Source organism: Leopardus geoffroyi, chromosome A3 (genome assembly GCF_018350155.1).
Source record: "Leopardus geoffroyi isolate Oge1 chromosome A3, O.geoffroyi_Oge1_pat1.0, whole genome shotgun sequence".
Taxonomy (NCBI): Eukaryota; Metazoa; Chordata; class Mammalia; order Carnivora; family Felidae; genus Leopardus; species Leopardus geoffroyi.
This window is the reverse complement of record NC_059336.1, coordinates 61,370,498-61,390,108: the sequence shown is the minus strand read 5'-3', so window position 1 is coordinate 61,390,108 and position 19,611 is coordinate 61,370,498. Positions and strand designations below refer to the sequence as shown.

The window sequence follows — 19,611 nt, the reverse complement described above, 5'->3', positions numbered from 1 at the left end:
AACTCGGACAGTTGGGGATACCAGCAGCTCATGCCCTGCCACTGCTTAGCCTGACAGCCAGGATGAGTCTGAGGAGGGCTCTGCCTTTGACTGATATTTGAGTTAAATGGTCATTGTTCGGATGGTCCATCAAGAGGCAGCTCTGGCAGTCAGTGGCACTGCCCCCTGCTCAGGCATCCGTGAGAAGGTCAACCCCCCTCCCCCCAATGGTTCTTCATGTTCAGCTTGCGTTTTGGAACCCATGTCTTGGCAGCATGTGAGAGCATGGCAGGGCAGCATGGAGTCGTGCTTGGCCGGCCGAGAGAGGGCGAACATGGAAAACCATTTAGTCAACCTACATGTGTTTGTTTTTGGTAGACGACAGTATTTTTTTCTTATTTTCACTTCTCTTTCTCTCCTTTCTCCTTGTGACTGTGCTGGTTTTGTTTTGGTATTCCTTCCACACCCTTTTCTGCATATCATCTTTCCTTTCTGTTGTGGCTTCATCCCTTTTTTTTTTTTTTAATCTTACCATTTGGTTCTCCTCTTTTTTCCATACTTTTGATAAAATCCATTGCATGTATCTCTCTCTCTTTTTTTTTTTTTTTTTTTAATTTCCTTTGCCTTTTTCTTTTCCTTTCTCCCAAACTTTTTCCTTTTCACAGCATTGGAACACGGGAGGTAGTCACCCAGAAGAACTTGAGCGGCCTGGTGCCCATCCGAGACTTAAGACTAGACCCCAGCCTCCTCTGTTCCATCCCTTTGTTAGCCTTGAGCCCCAATTTACTGATTGTGTGGCTCTTTCTGAGCATAGCATACCTGGTGACCAAATTACGTTGCAAATGAGTATCATTACGAAAAATCAGTAATAAGTCACAAGAAAAACAAAAGTGCCAGAATATGTCCAGCCACCTGTGTACCTAACTGGACAAAAGGAATGTGTCAAAGCGTGGTCTGCCAAGAAATATCTCATGCCTTACAGTTTGATGTTTTGTTGTTCTGAACTGTAAATACCTGCCAAATTATTTCACCAAGAGGACTTGTTCATTTAACTTCCGTAGAGTTTTCAGTGCTTGTAACACATTCTTACAGGGCCCTGTCATCGCATTGTTTAGCTGGCCTGGAATTACTTGTACCAAATCTCTCACCTTCTGATGTAAAGCTATTTATTACCTGTATATCTCATGTGCCGTGTTTCTGAGAGAAGCGAATTCTGTCTGGAAAGAATTTGTATATTTGATACTATTCTTGAATGTACTGCTAAACTTTCCTTTCCTTTTAAAGAGAAATGAAAAGGATAGATGCTTTATAACTGGCTCTTCAAGATAAACCTATTTAATAGGACATGTACTTTCTGCTTTCATTTCAAAGCGTAGTCCCTGAACTCAGAGTAGCAAACACTTTGCAGAATCATTCCATTCCTTGCTTGTGTTCATGATTTCCAGTCCAAGACGACACAAAGCTGTGACTGTAGTAGCACATTGTACCAAATCGGGCACATCCAAATAATGCTGCATGTGACTTTACATTTACTCTTTTAAATCTCTAAGGATCACTAAACTGACTCCAGGAATGAACGCATACAGAAACAAAAGGCTGTTCAAGTGATAGACATTTATTTTTCTTGAAGCAGGATTTTTACATTTAAAACATTGCATCTTTAGTTACAGATTAAAGTCCAGACATCTTTTTCTTAGAAAGCAAATGTGATTCATAATAATAAGCAAAAATCAAAGGAAAAATGACCCATAAAATGAGGCCTAACCTTTGGGCATTTGTGACAGATGGAACCGTGAGAAAGAAGGAGTTGTGTTGGTTTCTGCTATTAGCGCTCTCTTGGTGTAACACGGCAATGTCCAGAAAATGGGATGGTTGGTAAGCCTAACTTTTACATTCGCCAGAAGGGTAGTTGAACATCTGTAAAGGTAATAGATTAAATTAAGGGGAATTCCACAGATTTTCTATAAGAAATACTCAGTGGCTTCTCTGTTTTCTAGTGCAAATTATGTCATACTTCTGTTTTTGACCGCCAACCGGTTCCCCATACACTGTATTTTATGAAAGTGGATTTCTTTTTACCAGTCTAGAAACACTGGAGTGAATTGAGAGAAGCTGTTTTTCCCAAAACTTTCTACTCATTTGTGCCCACAAACCCAGTTTACCACAAAATCTGGCCTCTCTAGACCCTCCCCAAGATGTCCAGAACTTACCCTAGGACTCCTCTGGTTTGCCATCAGTTCTGAGTCTACTAATTGTAGAAGCAGTTAGCATGACAAATGATAGATTCAGACTTTAAATTCTAAGATAGAAGACTGTCCTTCTCGCACCGCTGGGAGGCCCTTCTTCCCCAGACCCCCTGAGCACTGCTGGAGCCTCAGGGCAGGGCTCCTGCCTGTAGGTGGAGCCAGTCTTTTCACAGGTACAGTGTGGCCACTCTGTCTTTTCCAGAACAACTGAGGTGACCATTCCATGGCATAGCTCCTGACATCCTTCACTAGGGAGTCTCTCCGTATGCCAACACAACACTGGTCACTGTCTAACCTGTGATTCTTTGAGAGGTGTGTTCACCTCCTGCCTCCTTCAAATTGAGGCATGTGCATCAGTGCTCCGAGGCCATTTTATTTACACTATATGAATGGGAGAAAGCAGAGTCTGCAGGCCCTTTCAGCTCCCATTCCAGGCTTCCCAGTCCTGCTCTGGCTCAAGTGCTCCTGATACCCCATGGTGGTGACACGTGCTTGTGCCCACCTCCAGGCCTGGCAGAGATTGCGCCCAGGTGAGGGAGCCCCTTCTAATTACAGAGAGTGTCCTCTCCGCTTCCCAGGCCCATGGGTGTTCCTGTGCCAATCCCCAGAGCCCCATTCCAGGAACCCCCACCCAGCAAGGGGAGGCCGTGGCCTCTGAGGGGGCCTTGTGGACAGCCCGGCCTGCTCCTCGCTGCCATAGCACCAGCCAGGCCTTCCTGCCTCATGTAGAATTGGCTGCTAAGTTGACAGAGAAATAAGTTGGACAGGGTTCTTTGTCTCTTCAGGGGCTGAGTCAAAAGGCAGTACATTCTACCTGTATGCTTGTGAGGGTAGCAGAAGAAAGGACACCAGGAGATCAGCCTAGGCTGTGAATTGTTGTTGTTGTTTTTCTTCAGAACATCTGAGGAAAGAGACTCTGTATTGCTCACCCTTTGTGTGCTGAGTTTTAGTATCACTAAGGCTTTTTACTTACGAAGTCAGACTAAATACATACGTCTTTTCTGCTTTAGTGAGAAATAGGCTGGATGAAACAAACATGGGAAGATGATTCAAGAAAGGGGAGTCTGGTACTTGATGATGATGGTTTTCAGGCTGCTGCTGAGGTGATACTGGCTCTGGACGGGACACGGTCAGTGGCTGCCAGCACTAGATATTCAGGATCACTAAGACCCTAGTGTGTTCAGATGGGTTCTAAAGTGGAAGATCCACACCAGAAAGGGAAAACCAGAGGACTCCCTAGAACCAGTTGTCATTTGGGTTTCCATTCTAATTTCTCATTCAAAAAATGGATGTCCTTGAAATAATTTACCTATAGAATAAAAACAATCGGGGAGCTTTGAAATAATTAAATCCCTCTTTCTAAACTCTACCCAAGACCTTCTCAAAGTGTGCTGTTGACAACTAAAAACTATGCAGCCGATGTGATCTATAGAAGTGTTCTACCTTAGGACAGGAGGCTGGCGGTGGGGAGCCTTCTCAGTGGGGAGTGCCAGTTAGCACGGCACGCCCTCTCCTCTCTGCACATAGCAGCCTCCAGCATTAGTGCCAGAGCTCATGCAAACATGTGATGACAGTGTCTACGTGCCATCAGCCTCACCCAGGCAGATTTGGTAAATTCAAAACATTTGAGAAAAGTAAATACGATGTGCGTTAGAAATTAAATTGCATTGAAAGTGTAATCTTGATTACAATTTCGTGTGTAACGAATTCAGCCAGTTAACCCGGTAATTAGCTTCCTTAACGTATGTAAATAAAAGATAATGTCCGAGTGGACAAATTATTCTTCTTCGCTCCTCAAAGCAGTTCGGCATTTAATAGTGATAGGTGGTGTTTGAAAAGTGTGTGCATTTGTATATAAATAGAGAAGCCATATCTGAAATAGTTTGATAATGTGCGAGCTTCCAAAGATTAAGACTAACTGTGCATAGGAACTTACAGCTTCTGCTTTAAATGGAATTATATTTTTATCCGATTACTGGATGTTAGACAAACATGATCATTATTGATTCTAGGGACTCCCTGCTCGTCTGGCCTAGGCTTTCAGCTCTGATGACAGACGTCTCGCTGAGGGCTTGAGGCTCTGGTGACAAGGAAGCATAGCTGAGTTACTAAATTACTTAATAACAAATCAGGTGGATACTTTTCTAAAATACCTGAGCTTATCTTTTGAATAAAATTACTGTCTTACCAAAAATATTTTACATGTTCTTGATAATAAGACTGTCATTTTCACTTTAAAAGGCTTGAGCAGTTGCCACTGATATTTTTTTAAAATGCATGACATAATGGTCTTCATAAAATTTGAAATATTTTTTTTAAATCACTATTTCTTGGTAACTCCAAATTTTACATCTCATAAATGGGGATTTTTTGTACTGAATTTGATAACTAGTTGACTTAATTGCTAGTCTTCGAATAATACAAAAATGTAAAGTTATACTGTGCTTATAGGAAGCCATTTATATTTAGAATTGCTTTTGCCTGTTAATTTGGTGTCTACAGCAGACCATTTCCCAAAGAACTCCCCTGATGCTCTCATTTGGGAACGAATGTGAGGCCTGCCTGATGTCTCATCCTCCTGTTCAGCATTTGCTCTGCCCACTGGGTTGCCATGACAACCCTCCATCCAGTACAGCTGGGGATGATGCTGGTAGCTGGTTCTCTAGGGAAGGGCACCTGTGGGCTCTCACTGGCTCTGCAGCACCCCTGTGAGAGGTGACCGCAATGAGGACAGCCCGCCTAGAGAAGGTGACTGGCTGCCACGGGGAGATCTCAGTGGGATGACTGCTTCATGACATGTCTAGCCCTGATGGCTGTGCAGACCCCTTGTGCCACCACTGCATGAGCCCACTGATTGCTCTGTACCCAGGACAGCTGCCTCCTCAGTGGGGACGGCATGTTAGAGCAGCCGCCTCGGCCAGATGGCTTTGCTACATTCTGCAAGGAAAATGAGCATTTTCAATTTGAGGTGATTCATAGCTGTTGCTAATAAGAAAAACGCAGCTCTTTAAAAGCTTTGGTAAGAGTAGCAATATTTCTTTTTCCATTTAATTTGTGACATAACATAACCTTTGAACTGCAAATTATAGAACCCTCAAATTACTGGACATGAAAACCATTACGTGAAAACCATTAACTTAAAACCACAAGTTTGCTTCTACTTAGATACAGTGCTGCCTCTGGAATTGCCAGGCTCACAGCCCCATACAGCATGTGTCCATCTCTGTGCTTCTTAGTTGCCTTCCTTGTTTAGAAGCCCGCCATCTTGCGTGCGTATTGTTGTAAATGAGTCCGGCACCCATTTGAATTAATCAACATTTTTTTTAATGCTATGAAAATAATCAATTCATTTCATTTTAGTTTAAGTCTTTTCCTTTTTCCTTTTTTACTGCTGTCATTTCTTGTGCTTGTTTTTTTCCCCAGTGAGGGTTGTCGAAGAGAAAATACAATGAAGAATGTTGGAAGTCGCAAATATGCGTTTAATTCCCTGCAGCTGAAGGCTTTCCCCAAGCATTACAGGCCTCCCGAAGGGACTTACGGAAAAGTTGAAACATGAACACACGGTTCCTCTAATTAGCTGTCACATACTAAATGTGGGTACCCTCTAGTGTCATATACGAATTCTTCAAGAAGACCTGAAGGATTGGTTTTTATTTTTGTGTTTTCAAACAAAATTCACTAAAAAGTCTATGGAGCATGTTTTTTTTCCACTGGAATCAATAGGAGGTAATGTTTGGCTCAATAGCGTGGATAGTAATGACTGCCCATTTAAATAGCCTCAGCCATAACCACACAGATATCATCGATAGTTACCTGTATGAATCAAGCTAGATATGTCTGAAATGCTAAAAGACTTTTTAAAATGCCCACTTAGGCAGCTGCACACCTAATGTATTTTTCTACCGAGTAACTCCAAATTGAGCATTGAATTACAGTCTACTTTAAAAATTTTTGAATGTAAAACAGTAAATAATATATTAAAGAATTGGATCCTGGGAAGATCAGTAAATGTTGAATGTTAACTCAAGTTTTGGGGAAAGAAGGTAGCTCCAGCTTGAGCAGTGAGAGCAGTTGGTTCTGATAAATCGTCTTATCTGTGGCATCACAGGTGAAATCAGAAGGTGAAGTAAAGGTTGCTAAATCAGCCCGAGGTAAGACTTCACTGGAAGGTAGTACCTGCACAGCGGCCCACGCGGGGGGCCCACCTCCGCCCCCGCTGCACTGTAGCACAGGGTGTGTGCTGGAGAAGGACGCCACTGGCCTGTTCTCCCCAGCTCCGTGGCTGGTCCTGCCCCCAGGGCTCGCCTCCCTTCCTCTCCTGGGTGTTGAATTCTGCCACTCCAGGACCCCACACATGAGGTGTCTGCTGCCTTTTAGACAACAGTGGGGGATTTATGCGTGTAGGTGCTGGAAGCCTAAGTATTTTCAGAACAAATGTCCTTTTGTGGGTTTCCCAATTTATCGTCTTCTGGAAGACAATCCTGTTGGATTGTCTGATGAAAGTGTCTCTTAGGTTTGCAGTAGTTGTTACTGTCCTCTTTACCTTCTGTTATGTAAGATGACTATTGAGAAAGTTGAAATTATCTCCTACAGTGAGATTTTGAAAGGGATTAATGGGCCATAAACTTAGGAATTTCATAGAAAATTATGTCTGATCATCTATTATAAGATGATGATGATGAGTCTTATCTGCACATAGCAGAGATTTTTCTTAGTTTATGTGTTTATCAATTCTGTTTATCATAATTATGTTTACATGTTATTTAAAAGGCTGTAAAATATATGTGGCACATATCCATGATGCTGATCTTAATGATTTGTGAACCCTTAGGAAATCCCTAGGTCTAAAATTATAGATATTTTTCTTGGGCTCCTTTAGAAATGCCAGTTGGAAACATGTGACAGACTTGGGTTGCTGAGGCACAGGCAATGCCACCCACAGGCAGGGACACAGGGGTGGGCGCAGGCGAGGGACTGCATAACCTTCCAGACCCTTCCTATACAGTGTGCAGACAGAGCCTCTGCTCCTCCTGCCCATTGGACAGGTGTGAGTGGATGTGGAGGACGCACCAGAAGCAATGGTCACAGCTCGCTGCCTCTCCCACAGCTGGCTCACTGTGGAGGGTGCAGGTAGAGACACTCCTATCCACCAAACCCGCTGCACAGGTGACATCAGCTGGCATCACATCATCCTGCTGTGTCAGTCCCTGTTCAAAGATGGTTTCCAGTATGGGTGATTTGGCCTCTCGCCTCTCCCCCACATCATTTAATTTGTAACTTTTCTAGTACCTACATATTTCCATCTTTTCTTATGTTAACATCACTACCTTTCAAAAATTCCCTTGTCTTTTTAAATTAAATGTCACCCATATTGTTTCCAGAATTTTTTTTTCTTTTTTTTTTTTTTTTTTTTGTCTGATGAGCATTAAGCACCTGCATTGGTCAAAAGGGAATAGAGCAAATGTCGAGTCATCCGTTAGCAATTTTGCATGTGGCACCTTTATGTGAATTATTTTTCAAACTTCAGCTTCATATTAAGGATCACCACAAAACTCGAAGACTTGGCTAACCGTGTAGAGAATGTTCAGGTTTCAGTGTTTATGTGAGCGTCCCTGGGCCCCCGTGGGAGAGCAGCCTCTGGGCGGCATCATGCCCTTCTTTCGCTTGTCGCGCGAGGGCGCCCTTCGTGGTGGCCGGGGCTCCTCGAGTCCGGTAGGAGCGCTGAGTTTCCAGCTGCGCAAGGAGAGCCGTTGTACAGGTTACCATAAAACAGAGGTTCCGTCCAGTGTACCTTAGAAGGCCTCTCGTTTAAAGAGAAACGTTGAGACATGCTGAAACCCCGGGATGTGGCGTGGATTTCTAAGTACCTGCAGCACAGTTGCCTTTGGTTTCCTTCAAAAATGTACAAATATTGTATAATACTGTTTTGTCCCTACACAATTGTTATTTGCCAAGCTTTGTGCATTAAAGTGCTTTTATTTATTTGTTTTGGGTGGGCAGTAGTAATATATATGAACATATAGTTACTGTTTTATATATTCTGGGTTCATTCAAAGCCATGTATGCTGTAAATGTGCTAGTCTTTAGAATGACAAATAATAAATAACTGACAAGAACATTAAACTTGGCGTTGCCTCATTCATTCCGTTGTTTCATGGCCTCATCTGACTGGGCCGTCATTAGTGGGCATTGCATCGAGCGCTCAGGTGTTTGTAAGCATGAGATCGTGACGGACTTCTGTTTTATAACCTTGTTTTCACTTAATTTGAAGCAGAGGGGCAATGGGCTGTGGGATTAAGAGCACGAACTTCAGCATTGGACAGATCGAGCTCCCGATCCTGCTCTGACACTCGCCGGCTGGTGACTTTGAACAAATTGCTTGCCCTCTCTGAGCCTCCATTTTCTCATGTGCGAAGTGTGGACACAATTCATGAGGCAGTTGTGAGGTGCCGTGGCAGTAAGTGTTCATAACTGTTAGCTGTTTTTGTTGTTACCTTCCCACATCCATAAATATGGATCATGTCTTCCTGTGGATTGCCTGGTCGTCTGGTGTGATTTGCTAAAATGTAGTTCCATTCGTGGTTTGATTGTTCATTATAACCAGGACTGCATCTTGTACCTTTACCCCTTGTTCTCTGCACATGTGTCACTGATTTCCCTTGGATGAATTCCTGGCAGTAGACATGTACAATTAAAGGATAATTTAAAATTTTAAACCTTTTTGAATTTTAATGTTACCGAAGTGCTCCCAGAAAATTAAGCTACCCTCTATAGCATGTGCCTTTCCCCCTTTATTCTCATTGATGCTGGAAATGGCAACTGGTTTCAGTTTCCATTTCTTTGATGACTGTGAAAATTGAACATCTTTTATACTTTCACTGATATTTCTACTTTTGTGACTTCATTGGAGTATTGGTCTTTTTCATATGCAGTGTTTGTAATATTTAGTATATTAATCCTTCTCTGTTGCAGCTTGAAAAAACCTGCTCGTCAGTTGTCTTTGGTATTGTTAACAGTAGAGAGTCGAGAAAAGTTTTTATGTAATAAATATGCCTGTCTTTTTCTTTTTGGTGCTTGTTGTGAAGTCAAATCCTGGCTTCCCCCACTGGAGGTGACACAGACAGGGCACCCTGTCCCTGGTCCGTGAAATGGATGTGGTACTGTGCACTCAATGAGGGACTATACTAGCCTGCACCATGCTGGGTAGAAAGCGCCCTACCCATTGCTTAAGATGAAGCAAATGGGAAATAGCTTTGTCTTATTTTTATATAGCTGTCACTCCCCAAGCTGTGACACATTCCTGAGAACTTAGGATCAGAATATCTACATTTCAAGTACCCCCTTGGACCCCTTTTATGCCTCAGCACTACTTTTGTGATGATTTCTTCCTGCACCAGGCTCCTGATGGGCCTTGTGGCCAGTCCAGGCAGGTCTGAATTCAAATATAGACACACCTCTGTGGTATCTTCAATCTCTGTTGTATCGTTTAATGACATAAAACGCTGAGACAGGCTAGAGAGGACCGGAAACTTGCTTGTTCCCATATCTAGGAAGACAACATCTGTATCAGAGAGACAGATGCAGAAACATAGCACTTTCCCACTTCTCCTTTCTTGCTGCTCATTCTTCCCTTGGCTTCCCTGGCCTCATTTGTCCCCTGGTTGTCCTCACTGGCTTGCTTGTCTTCCTCCACCCACTCCTAATATTTTGGTGATCCCCAGATTTCTGTCCATATTTTTCTTCTATCTCATTTCTAATGCTCTTTCTGAAAAGTCTGAATTATTCCTATGGAATAAATTGCCACTTATTTGCTAATAACTCCCAAATTCGTAGGTCTGTCCCAGACTCTATCTATGTCCACATCCCTCTACACATCAGCCACGTCCTAGTCATTCTACTTGAGTGTCTGCTTTGGTGTCCAAAGCATGACGACAATAAACTTATGCTTTCTCTCTAAGCTGGCTGACAAATGACCCCACATTCCACTCAGTGGTCATCTTCTCCCTTCCCCTCTACATCCTACCAGCTACCAAGATCTGTATCTCTTCAGTACCCTTCAACCTATCTCATAATTCCACCCCCACACTCACAGCCCTGGTCCACATCCTATCCCCTTGTCCAGACCAGTACCCTTCGGCCTTCTCATCACTCCTTCAAGGCTCATCTCAGGCCTGTCCTCCTTTATGGCGATTTCTCTCCAAAGAACGAGTTGGTGCCTTTAAAAAAAAATTTTTTTTCCTCATTCAATTTTGAATACAACCATTATATCATGTATCTCCTGCCCATCGTGTTACTTTTTACTTTGTCCAGCATGTAATTTTGTGTTCACAACCGAATATGTAATTCCCGTCATTCAAGAAAGCTTACTGAAGGGGTGCCTGAGTGGCTCAGTCAGTTAAGTGTCTGACTTCAGCTCAGTGTCATGATCTCACTGCTCATGAGTTAGAGCCCCGCGTCAGGCTCTGTGCTGACAGCTCATAGCCTGGACCCGGCTTCTGATTCTGTGTTTTTTCTCTCTCTCTTTCTGTCCCTCTCCCACTCATGCTCTCTCTCTCTCAAAAATAAGTAAACGTTAAAAAAAAGTTTACTGAATGAAAAGGTAAATAACTGAGTTTCTAGGGGTGTTCAATTGAAATTTTTCCCATTTCAATGCTAGACCATGTTGCTTTTGTCTCTGTATATAATCCGTTATTCAAAATACATGACAAGGAGCCAAATCTAACAGACTCAAAGGAGAAAGCAAACTTAAGACCAGCAGTGTGTGACAAACCCAAGGACAGTGGTTTTCTCTCATGGAAGAGCATTAGGGTCTCTGAGGAAAGTCCAGTATTAAAGTGGGTTCACACAATGTTCTGGTGATCTGGATGGTAGTTACATGATGATTTACTTCATGGCTATTTGTTAACATTATGCAAACATCCTGTGTACTTTTCTGTATGTTTATTATATTTAACAATAAAATTTAAATGTTAACCTATCATTACTCAATAAACAGTCTGAAAAGCGAATCAAGACTACAACTCCATTTACAATAACATAAAAAAGAATAAGATACTTGGAATTAACCCAGTCGAGAAGACAAAAGTCTTCTACACTGAGAACTACAAAATGTTGTGGGAAGAAGACACCAATGAATGAGAATACATCTGTGTGAATGGATTGAAGACTTCATGTTGTTAAGATCCCAATACTACCTAAAATGATGTACAGATTCAGTGTACTCCCTATCAAAATTCAAATGGTACTTTTTTGTGGAGATAGGAAAATCCATCCTAAAACTCATCTGGAATCTCAAGAAGCTCTGAGTAGACAAAACCATCAAAAAAGAACAAAGCTGGAGGTTTCACACTTCCTCATTTCCAAACGTATTACAAAGCTACAGTGATCAAAACAGCATAGCACTGACATAAAGACAGACATACAGACCAATGAAAAAGAAGAAAGGGCCCAGAAATAAACCCTAATATGTATGGTCATGTAGTTTTCGACATAGGTGCCAAAACCATTCAATGAGCAAGGGGAAGTCTTTTCAACATATGATGTTGGGAACAGTGGATATCCCCACACAAATGAATGACCTTGTACCCTTACCTTACACCATATGCAAAAGCAACTCAAACTTTAGGGAAGACCTAAGGGGAAGAACTAAAACTAGGCAAACTCCTGGAAGAATACTTAGGGGGAAACCTTCACTAGGCCAGGCAATGTCTTGTTAGATAGGACACCAAAAGTACAGGCAACAAAGTAAAAACAGATAAACCAGATAACATCAAAATTTAAAACTGCATCAACAGAGTGAACACAATCAACAGAGTGAAAGGAAGTGGGAGAACCTGTCGATCATCTCTGCTAAGGGGTCAATAGTATATACACAGAACTCCTAGAACCCCAATCATTTGTCTTTAAGGAACTTGTATACACAATATATAAAGACCTTATAACACAATAATGAAGAGATAACTTAAAAATGGAGAATGGATTTGAAAAGACATTTCTCCAAAAATATACAGAAGGCCAGATCTGACAACTGAAGATGGCAGAGGAGTAGGGGGACCCTAAGCTTGCCTCATCCCTAAAACACAGCTAGTTATCAAATCATTCTGAACACCAAAGATATCAGTCAGAGGTCTGAGAGAACAAAATCTGCAAGTCTACAAGTAGAAAATCACTTTTTGGAAGGTAGGAGGTGTGTAGAGTTGACTTGGAGACAAAGCTGTGAATACAGCAGTGGGGAGGGAGCCCTGATTATGGAGGCGACTGCAACGTATTGTAAGCAGTGGAGAGCAAAATCTGAATTTTTAGAAGTCCAGTACTGTGGGGGACATGCCTGACTTAAAGGTGCTCATGTGGCAAAGTGGAGTGGAGTCCCAGAAGTGACAGCATGGCCTGAGGATTCCTTGGTTGCAAGGACAGGTGGTGCCAACTTGCTGTGCTGTTTCCAAGCTTAGGAAGCAGGGACTCATTTGAGGGCAGCAAGCAGGGGTGCCGGCTTTCTGCTCTATTTTGCTATAAGCTCTGAACTGCTATGTGATCGTGTGGCCATTTTATTGACATGGACCAGCAAAGAGTAAAAGTATGACAAGACCCTACCCCAGAGGAACAGCGAGCATGGGTCCACGCCATGGGAATCCCTAAAATCAGGAATTTTGAAACTGAGTGATGCACCTGAGATAAAAGCTCAAATCCTGGGTGAATGCAGGGTTCTGACAGAAGCTGGGGGCATGAGGGGTAATTGCTCTTCTGTGAGGGTTCCCTGGAGTGTAGGGAGTTGCAAACTTCCAGCTCTGGGGCTAGAGAGCAGGCACCGCCATATTCATCCCACCTATCAGCACTGAAATCCTTCAAGGAAAAAAAAGTAGTGCTACCCAATGGAGGCCAGAGCTGCTTACACCAGGCCCTACCCTGCTGCACCTTTGAGGTGACTAATTTCCATTGAAATAAGTCAGCCTGAGAATCAGCGCAACAGGCCCCTCCCTCAGAAGACCAACAAAAAACAACTCACGCTAAGTCTACTGATCAGAGTGCTGAAAAGCTCCAGCTCTAGGGGAAATAGAATCTAGCTTCCTTTTTACTTTTATTCTTTATTGGTTTTTTTTTTCATTTTTTTCAGTTCCTTTGAAAATTTTAAATATATTTTTATATATAATTTTTTAATTTATTTTCATTGTATTTTGTATTTTTGGATCTAGATTCTTTTAACAAGCAGACCAAAACACATCTATGATCTAGTTTTGTTTTTTTCTTTTTTGGGGGGGGGTGTTTCTTCTTTTCAGGACAAAATGATAAGATGGAGAAATTCACCCCAAAAGAAAAAAACAGGAAGTAGATCCTCACAGCCAAGCATTTAATCAATACAGATATAAGATGTCTGAACTAGAATTTGAAATACTTATAAAGATACTAGCTGGGTTTGCTAGAGAATCCCTTTCTGCAAAGATAAAAGAACTAAAAGCTAGTCAGGTCAAAATTAAAAATGCTGTAACTGAGATGCAAACCCACATGGAGGCCATAAAAATGAGGATGTATGAAGCAGAGGACTGAATCAGTGATATAGAAGATACAATTATGAGAAATAATGAAGGTGAAAAGAAGAGGGAAACAAAGGTAATGGATCACGAAGGTAGACTTAGGGAACTCAGTGACTTATTAAAATGGAATCACATTTGTATCATAGGAGTCCCAGAAGATGAAGAAGGGACAGGAAAAGACGCAGAAGGTTTATTTGAACAAATTATAGCTGAAAACTTCCCTAATCTGGGAAAAGACAGACATCAAAATCCAAGAAGCACAGAGAACTTCCATTAAATTCAACAAAAGCCGACCATTACCAAGGTATATTGTAGTCAAATTCACAAAATACACAGACAAGGAAAGAATCCTGAAAACAGCAAGGGAAAAAAGTCCTTAATCTACAAGGGAAGACAGGTCAGGTTTGCAGCAGATCTGTCCACAGACACTTGGCAGGCCAGGAAGAGTGGCAGGATATATTCAGTGTGCCGAACGGGGAAAAAAATATGCAGCCAAGAACTCTTTATCCAGCAAGGCTGTCATTCAGAATAGAAGGAGAGATAAAGACTTTACCAGACAAACAAAAACTAAAGGAGTTTGTGACCACTAAACCAGCCCTGCAAGAAATTTTAAGGTGGAGGGGGGCCACTCTGAGTGGAGGAAAAAGAAGACCAAAGCAATAAAGACTACAAAGGCCCAGAGGACATCACCAGAGACACCAGCTGTATAGGTAACACAATGACATTAAATTCATCTTTTAATGATCACTCTGAATGTAAATGGACTAAATGCTCCAATCAAAAGACATAGGGTATCAGAATGGATAAAAAAAAAGAAAAAAAAACCCACAAGACCCATCTACATGTGGCCTACAAGAGACTCATTTTAGACCTAAAGACACCTGCAGATCGAAGTGAGGGGATGGAGAACCATGTATCATCCTAATGGAGGTCAAAAGAAAGCCAGAGTAGCCATACTTATATCAGACAAACTAGATTTTAAACCAAAGACTGTAACAAGAGATGAGGAAGGGTGTTATATCATAATTAAGGGGTCTGTCCATCAACAAGATCTAACAATTGTAAATATTTATGCCCTCAACTTGAAAGCACCCAAATATAAATCAATTACTAATAAACATAAAGAAACTCATTGATAATGATACAATAATAATAGAGGACTTTAACACCCCACTGACAACAATGGACAGATCATCTAAGCAGAAAATCAACAAGGAAACAATGACTTTGAATGACACACTGGACTGGATGGCCTTAACAGATAGATTCAGAACGTTTCATCCTAAAGCAACAGAGTACACATTCTTTTCATGTGCACACGGAACATTCTCCAGAATAGATCACATGCTAGGTCACAAATCAGCCCTCCACAAGTACAGAAAGATCTAGATCATACCATGCATATTTTCAGACCACAACTTGACATCAACCACAAGAAAAATTTGGGAAGCCCCCAAATACATGGAGGTTAAAAAACATCTTGCTAAAGAATGAGTGGGTTAACCAGGAAATTAAAGAAGAAATAAAAAAAATACATGGAAGCAAATGAAAATACGACATTCCAAAACCTCTGGGATGCAGCAAAGGCAGTCCTAAGAGGGAAGTATATTGCAATACAGGCCTATCTCAAGAAGCAAGAAAGGTCCCAAATACATATCCTAACCTTACACCTAAAGGAGCTAGAAAAGGAACAGCAAATCCTAAAGCCAGCAGAAGGGAAATAATAAAGATGAGAGCTGAAATAAACAATACAGAAACAAAAAACCAGGAACAGATCAACAAAACTAAGAGCTGGTTCCTTGAAAGAATTAATAAATTGATAAACCCCTTGACAGACTGATCAAAAAGAAGAAAGGACCCAAATAGATAAAATCATGAATTAAGGAGAGATCACAACCAACAGCACAGAAATACAATTATGAGAATACTATGGAAAATTATGTGCCAACAAACTGGGCAATCTGGAAGAAATGGACAAACTCCTAGAAACTTACAAGCTACCAAAACTGAAACAGGAAGAAATCGAAAATTTAAACACACCCATAACCAGCAAAGAAATTGAATCAGTAATCAAAAATCTCCCAAAAAACAAGAGTTCTGGGCCAGATGGCTTTCCAGAGGAATTCTACCAGACATTTAAATAAAGTTAATACCTATTTTTCTCAAACTCTTTGAAAAAACAGAAATGGAAGGAAAATTTCCAAAAGTCTTCTACAGGGCCAGCATTACCTTGATTTCAAAACAAAAGAACCCACTCAAAAGGAGAATTACAGGCCAATATCCCTGATGAATATGGATGCAAAAATTCTCAATAAAATAGTAGCAAATCTAATTCAACAGTACCTTAAAAGAATTATTCACCATGATCAAGTGGGATTTTTTCAGTATTTGCAAATTAATCAACATGATACACCACATTAGTAAAAGAAAGGATAAGAACCATAAGATCCTGTCAATAGATGCAGAAGAAAGCACTTGACAAAATATAGCATTCCTTCTTGATAAAAACCCTCAACAAAGTAGGGATAGAGGGAACATACCTCAACATCCTAAACGCCATACATGGAAGACCCAGAGCTAATATCATCTTCAATGGGAAGAAACTGAGAGCCTTTCCCCTATGGTCAGGAACAAGACAAGGATGTCCACTTTCCCCCTTACTATTTAACATAGTATCAGAAGTGTTAGCCTCAGCAATCAGAAAACAAAAAGAAAGGGCATCCAAATTAGCAAAGAAAAAGTCGAATTTTCACTCTTTGCAGACTACATGATACTCTTTGTAGAAAACCCCCAAAATTGCTATAACTAATACATGAATTCAGCAAAGTCACAGGATATAAATCACCATTCAGAAATCTGCATTTCTGTACACCAGTAATGAAGTAGCAGAAAAAGAAATCAAGAAATTGATCCTATTTGCAAGTGCAAAAACAGTAAGATACCTAGGAATAAACCTAACTAAAGAGGTAAAAGATTTATACTCTGAAAACTATAGAACAATTATAAAAGAAATTGAATAGGACACAAAGAAATAGAAACACATTCCATGTTCATGGATTGGAAGAACAAACATTGCTGAAATGCCAATACTACCAGAAGCAATCTACACATTTAATGCAATCCCTATTAAAATACCACCAGCATTTTTCACAGAGCTAGAACAAACAATCCTAAAATTTTTATGGAACCAGAAAAGTCCCCAAATGGCTAAAGCAGTTCTGAAAAAGAAAAAACTGGAGGCATCACAATTCTGGATTTCAAGCTGTATTACAAAGCTGTAGTCATCAAGACAATATGGTACTGGCACAAAAACAGACACAGAGATCAATGGAACAGAATAGGAATCCCAGAAATGGACCTACAACTATATGGCCAACTAATTTTCAACAAAGCAAGAAAGAATATCCAATGGGAAAAAGTCCCTTTAACAAATAGTATTAGGAAAACTGGACAGCAACATGCAGAAGAATGAAACTGGACCACCTTCTTACATCATGCACAAGTAAATTCAAAATGGCTGAAAGACTTAAATGTGAGACAGGAAACCATCAAAATCCTAGAGAAGAACACAGGTAGTAACCTCTTTGACCTTAGCCAGAGCAACTTCTTACTAGACATGTTGCCAGAAGCAAAGGAAACAAAAGCAAAAATGAACCATTGGGATGTCATCAAGGTAAAAAGCTTTTGCACAGCAAAGGAAACAATTAACAAAACTAAAAGGCAGCCTGTGGAGAAGATATTTGCAAATGACATTATCTATTAACAGTTAGTATCCAAAATTTATAAAGAACTTAGAAACTCAACACACAAGAAACAACCCAATTAAGAAATGAGAAGACATGTATAGACACTTTTCCAAAGAAGATATCCAGATGACTACAGACACATGAAAAGTTGCTCAACAACAACATCATCATCATCATCATCATCATCATCATCATCATCAGGAAATACAAATCAAAAGCATGATGAGATACCAGCTCACACCTGTCAGAATGGCTAAAGTTAACACAAGAAACAACAGTTGTTGGTGAGGATGTGGAGAAAGGGGACTGTTTCTTGAACTGTTCAGAAACTTGAACTGTTGGTGGGAATACAAACTGGTGCAGCCACTCTGGAAAATAGTATGGAGATTCCTCAAAAAACTAAAAATACAACTACCCTACCATCTAGCAATTACACTACTACGGTGTTTACCCAAAGGATGCAAAAATACAGATTTAAAGGGGTACGTGCACCCCAATGTTTATAGCAGTATTATCAACAATAGCCAAATTACAGAGAGAGCCCAAATGTCCCATCAACTGATGAATGGATATATTCAATGGAATATTAGACATCAAAAAGAATGAAATCTTGCCATATGTAATGACGTGGATGGAGCTAGAATGTATTATGCTAAATAAGTCATTCAGAGAAAGACAAATACCATAAGATTTCACTCATGTAGAAGTTAAACAAGACAGATGAATATATGGAAAGGGGGAAACAAGAGAGGGAAACACACCACAAGAGGCTCTTAATGATAGAGAACAAACTAAACAGAGGGTTAATGGAAGGAGGTGGGTGGGGATGGGCTAGATAGGTAATGGGTAATCAAGATAGTGAGGGTACTTGTTATGATCACCACTGGGTGTTGTATATAAGTGGTGAATCACTGAATTCTACTCCTGAAACCAATATTGCACTGTATGTTACCTAAAATTTAAATAAAAATTTTAAAAAAAATCTGACACCTGAAAATGATAGTTTCTCAAATAGAATAAATATAATTCAAGAAATGTTAAAAAAAAAAAAAAAAGTATACACAAGGCCATTAAGCACACGAAAACATGCTCAACATCAGTAGCCATTAGGGACATGCTCATCAAAATCCCAATTAGATACCGGTTCACACCTTGTAGAATGGCTATAATCAAATAGATGGAATGTAACTGTTGCTGATCTGGAGCAATGGAAATCTTTTGTTGGTGGGAATGTAAAATGGTGTAGCCATTGTGTAAAAGTTTGGCGGTAATACCGTTGTTAGGTATTTACCCTGGAGAAATGAAACCTTTATCCATGTAAAACTTGTTCATGAATAGTCATAACACTAGTCTTCATAGCTCCAAAGTGCAAAAAACCCAAAGTCCATCAGCTGATAGATACATAAAATGTGGTCTATCTATACTATGGAAGAGTATTCAGCAATAAAAAGGAATGGACAGATGCTACACATATGGATGAACCTTGAAAACATGATAAGTGAAAGAAGCCAGTCTCAACAGGCCACATGTAACTCCATTTTTATGACATGTCCAGAATATGCAAATCTATGGACATAGAAAGTATATTAGTGGTTGCTGGGAATTGGGGGGAAAGGAGGGATGGGGAGTAACTACTAATGGGTATGGGGTTTCCCTTGAGAATGTTCAGGAATTAGATGGCGATGATGGTTGCACAAACTTGTGACTATACTCCAAAAAACAAAATTGTATGCTTTAAGCATGAATCTATGGAAAGTGAATTTCTCTAAATGAAGCTTTCAAGCTGTTACTAAAAAAAGAGGGTTCTATAAAGTAATTCTGAAGTTTCTTATCAAAGTTCTTTTAATAAAAGTTGGAGCACTTAAACAGGGAAAAAAAATATTTTTCCCTTTTCCAGTGAAAAGCAGTACCACACAAACACAACAGCAGGCCTCAGTGATACTCTGCAATGGGGACCAGTGTGGAATTCTCACTTTAGGCGAACCTTTAAAAAACCAGTTGAGCTATAGAATACCTTGATTGCTTGAACTGCAAAGAACCATGGCCGCATAAAGAAGCTATGCTTCTTCATTATTCTTCACCACTGAAAAGAGAGTTGAAACTTGGATTTAT

At 40.5% G+C, this 19,611-nt stretch overlaps 1 protein-coding gene across 19 annotated transcripts in view; it reads left to right on the top strand.

The window, feature by feature from the left end:
- INPP4A (inositol polyphosphate-4-phosphatase type I A) overlaps positions 1-19,611 on the top strand; it is a 150,672-nt gene that overhangs the window by 127,558 nt on the left and 3,503 nt on the right. For 10 of the 19 annotated variants that reach the window (XM_045445770.1, XM_045445767.1, XM_045445779.1 and 7 more), the window contains one exon: positions 645-4,007. The exons of 1 other annotated variant lie outside the window; for it this stretch is intronic. In XM_045445770.1, the coding sequence (XP_045301726.1) occupies positions 645-825 (181 nt within the window). In that variant the 3' untranslated portion in view covers positions 826-4,007. Of the gene's footprint in view, positions 1-644; positions 4,008-5,648; positions 8,349-19,611 lie in introns of those variants that run through there. 8 more of the 19 variants (XM_045445784.1, XM_045445776.1, XM_045445787.1 and 5 more) reach the window with 1 other exon arrangement.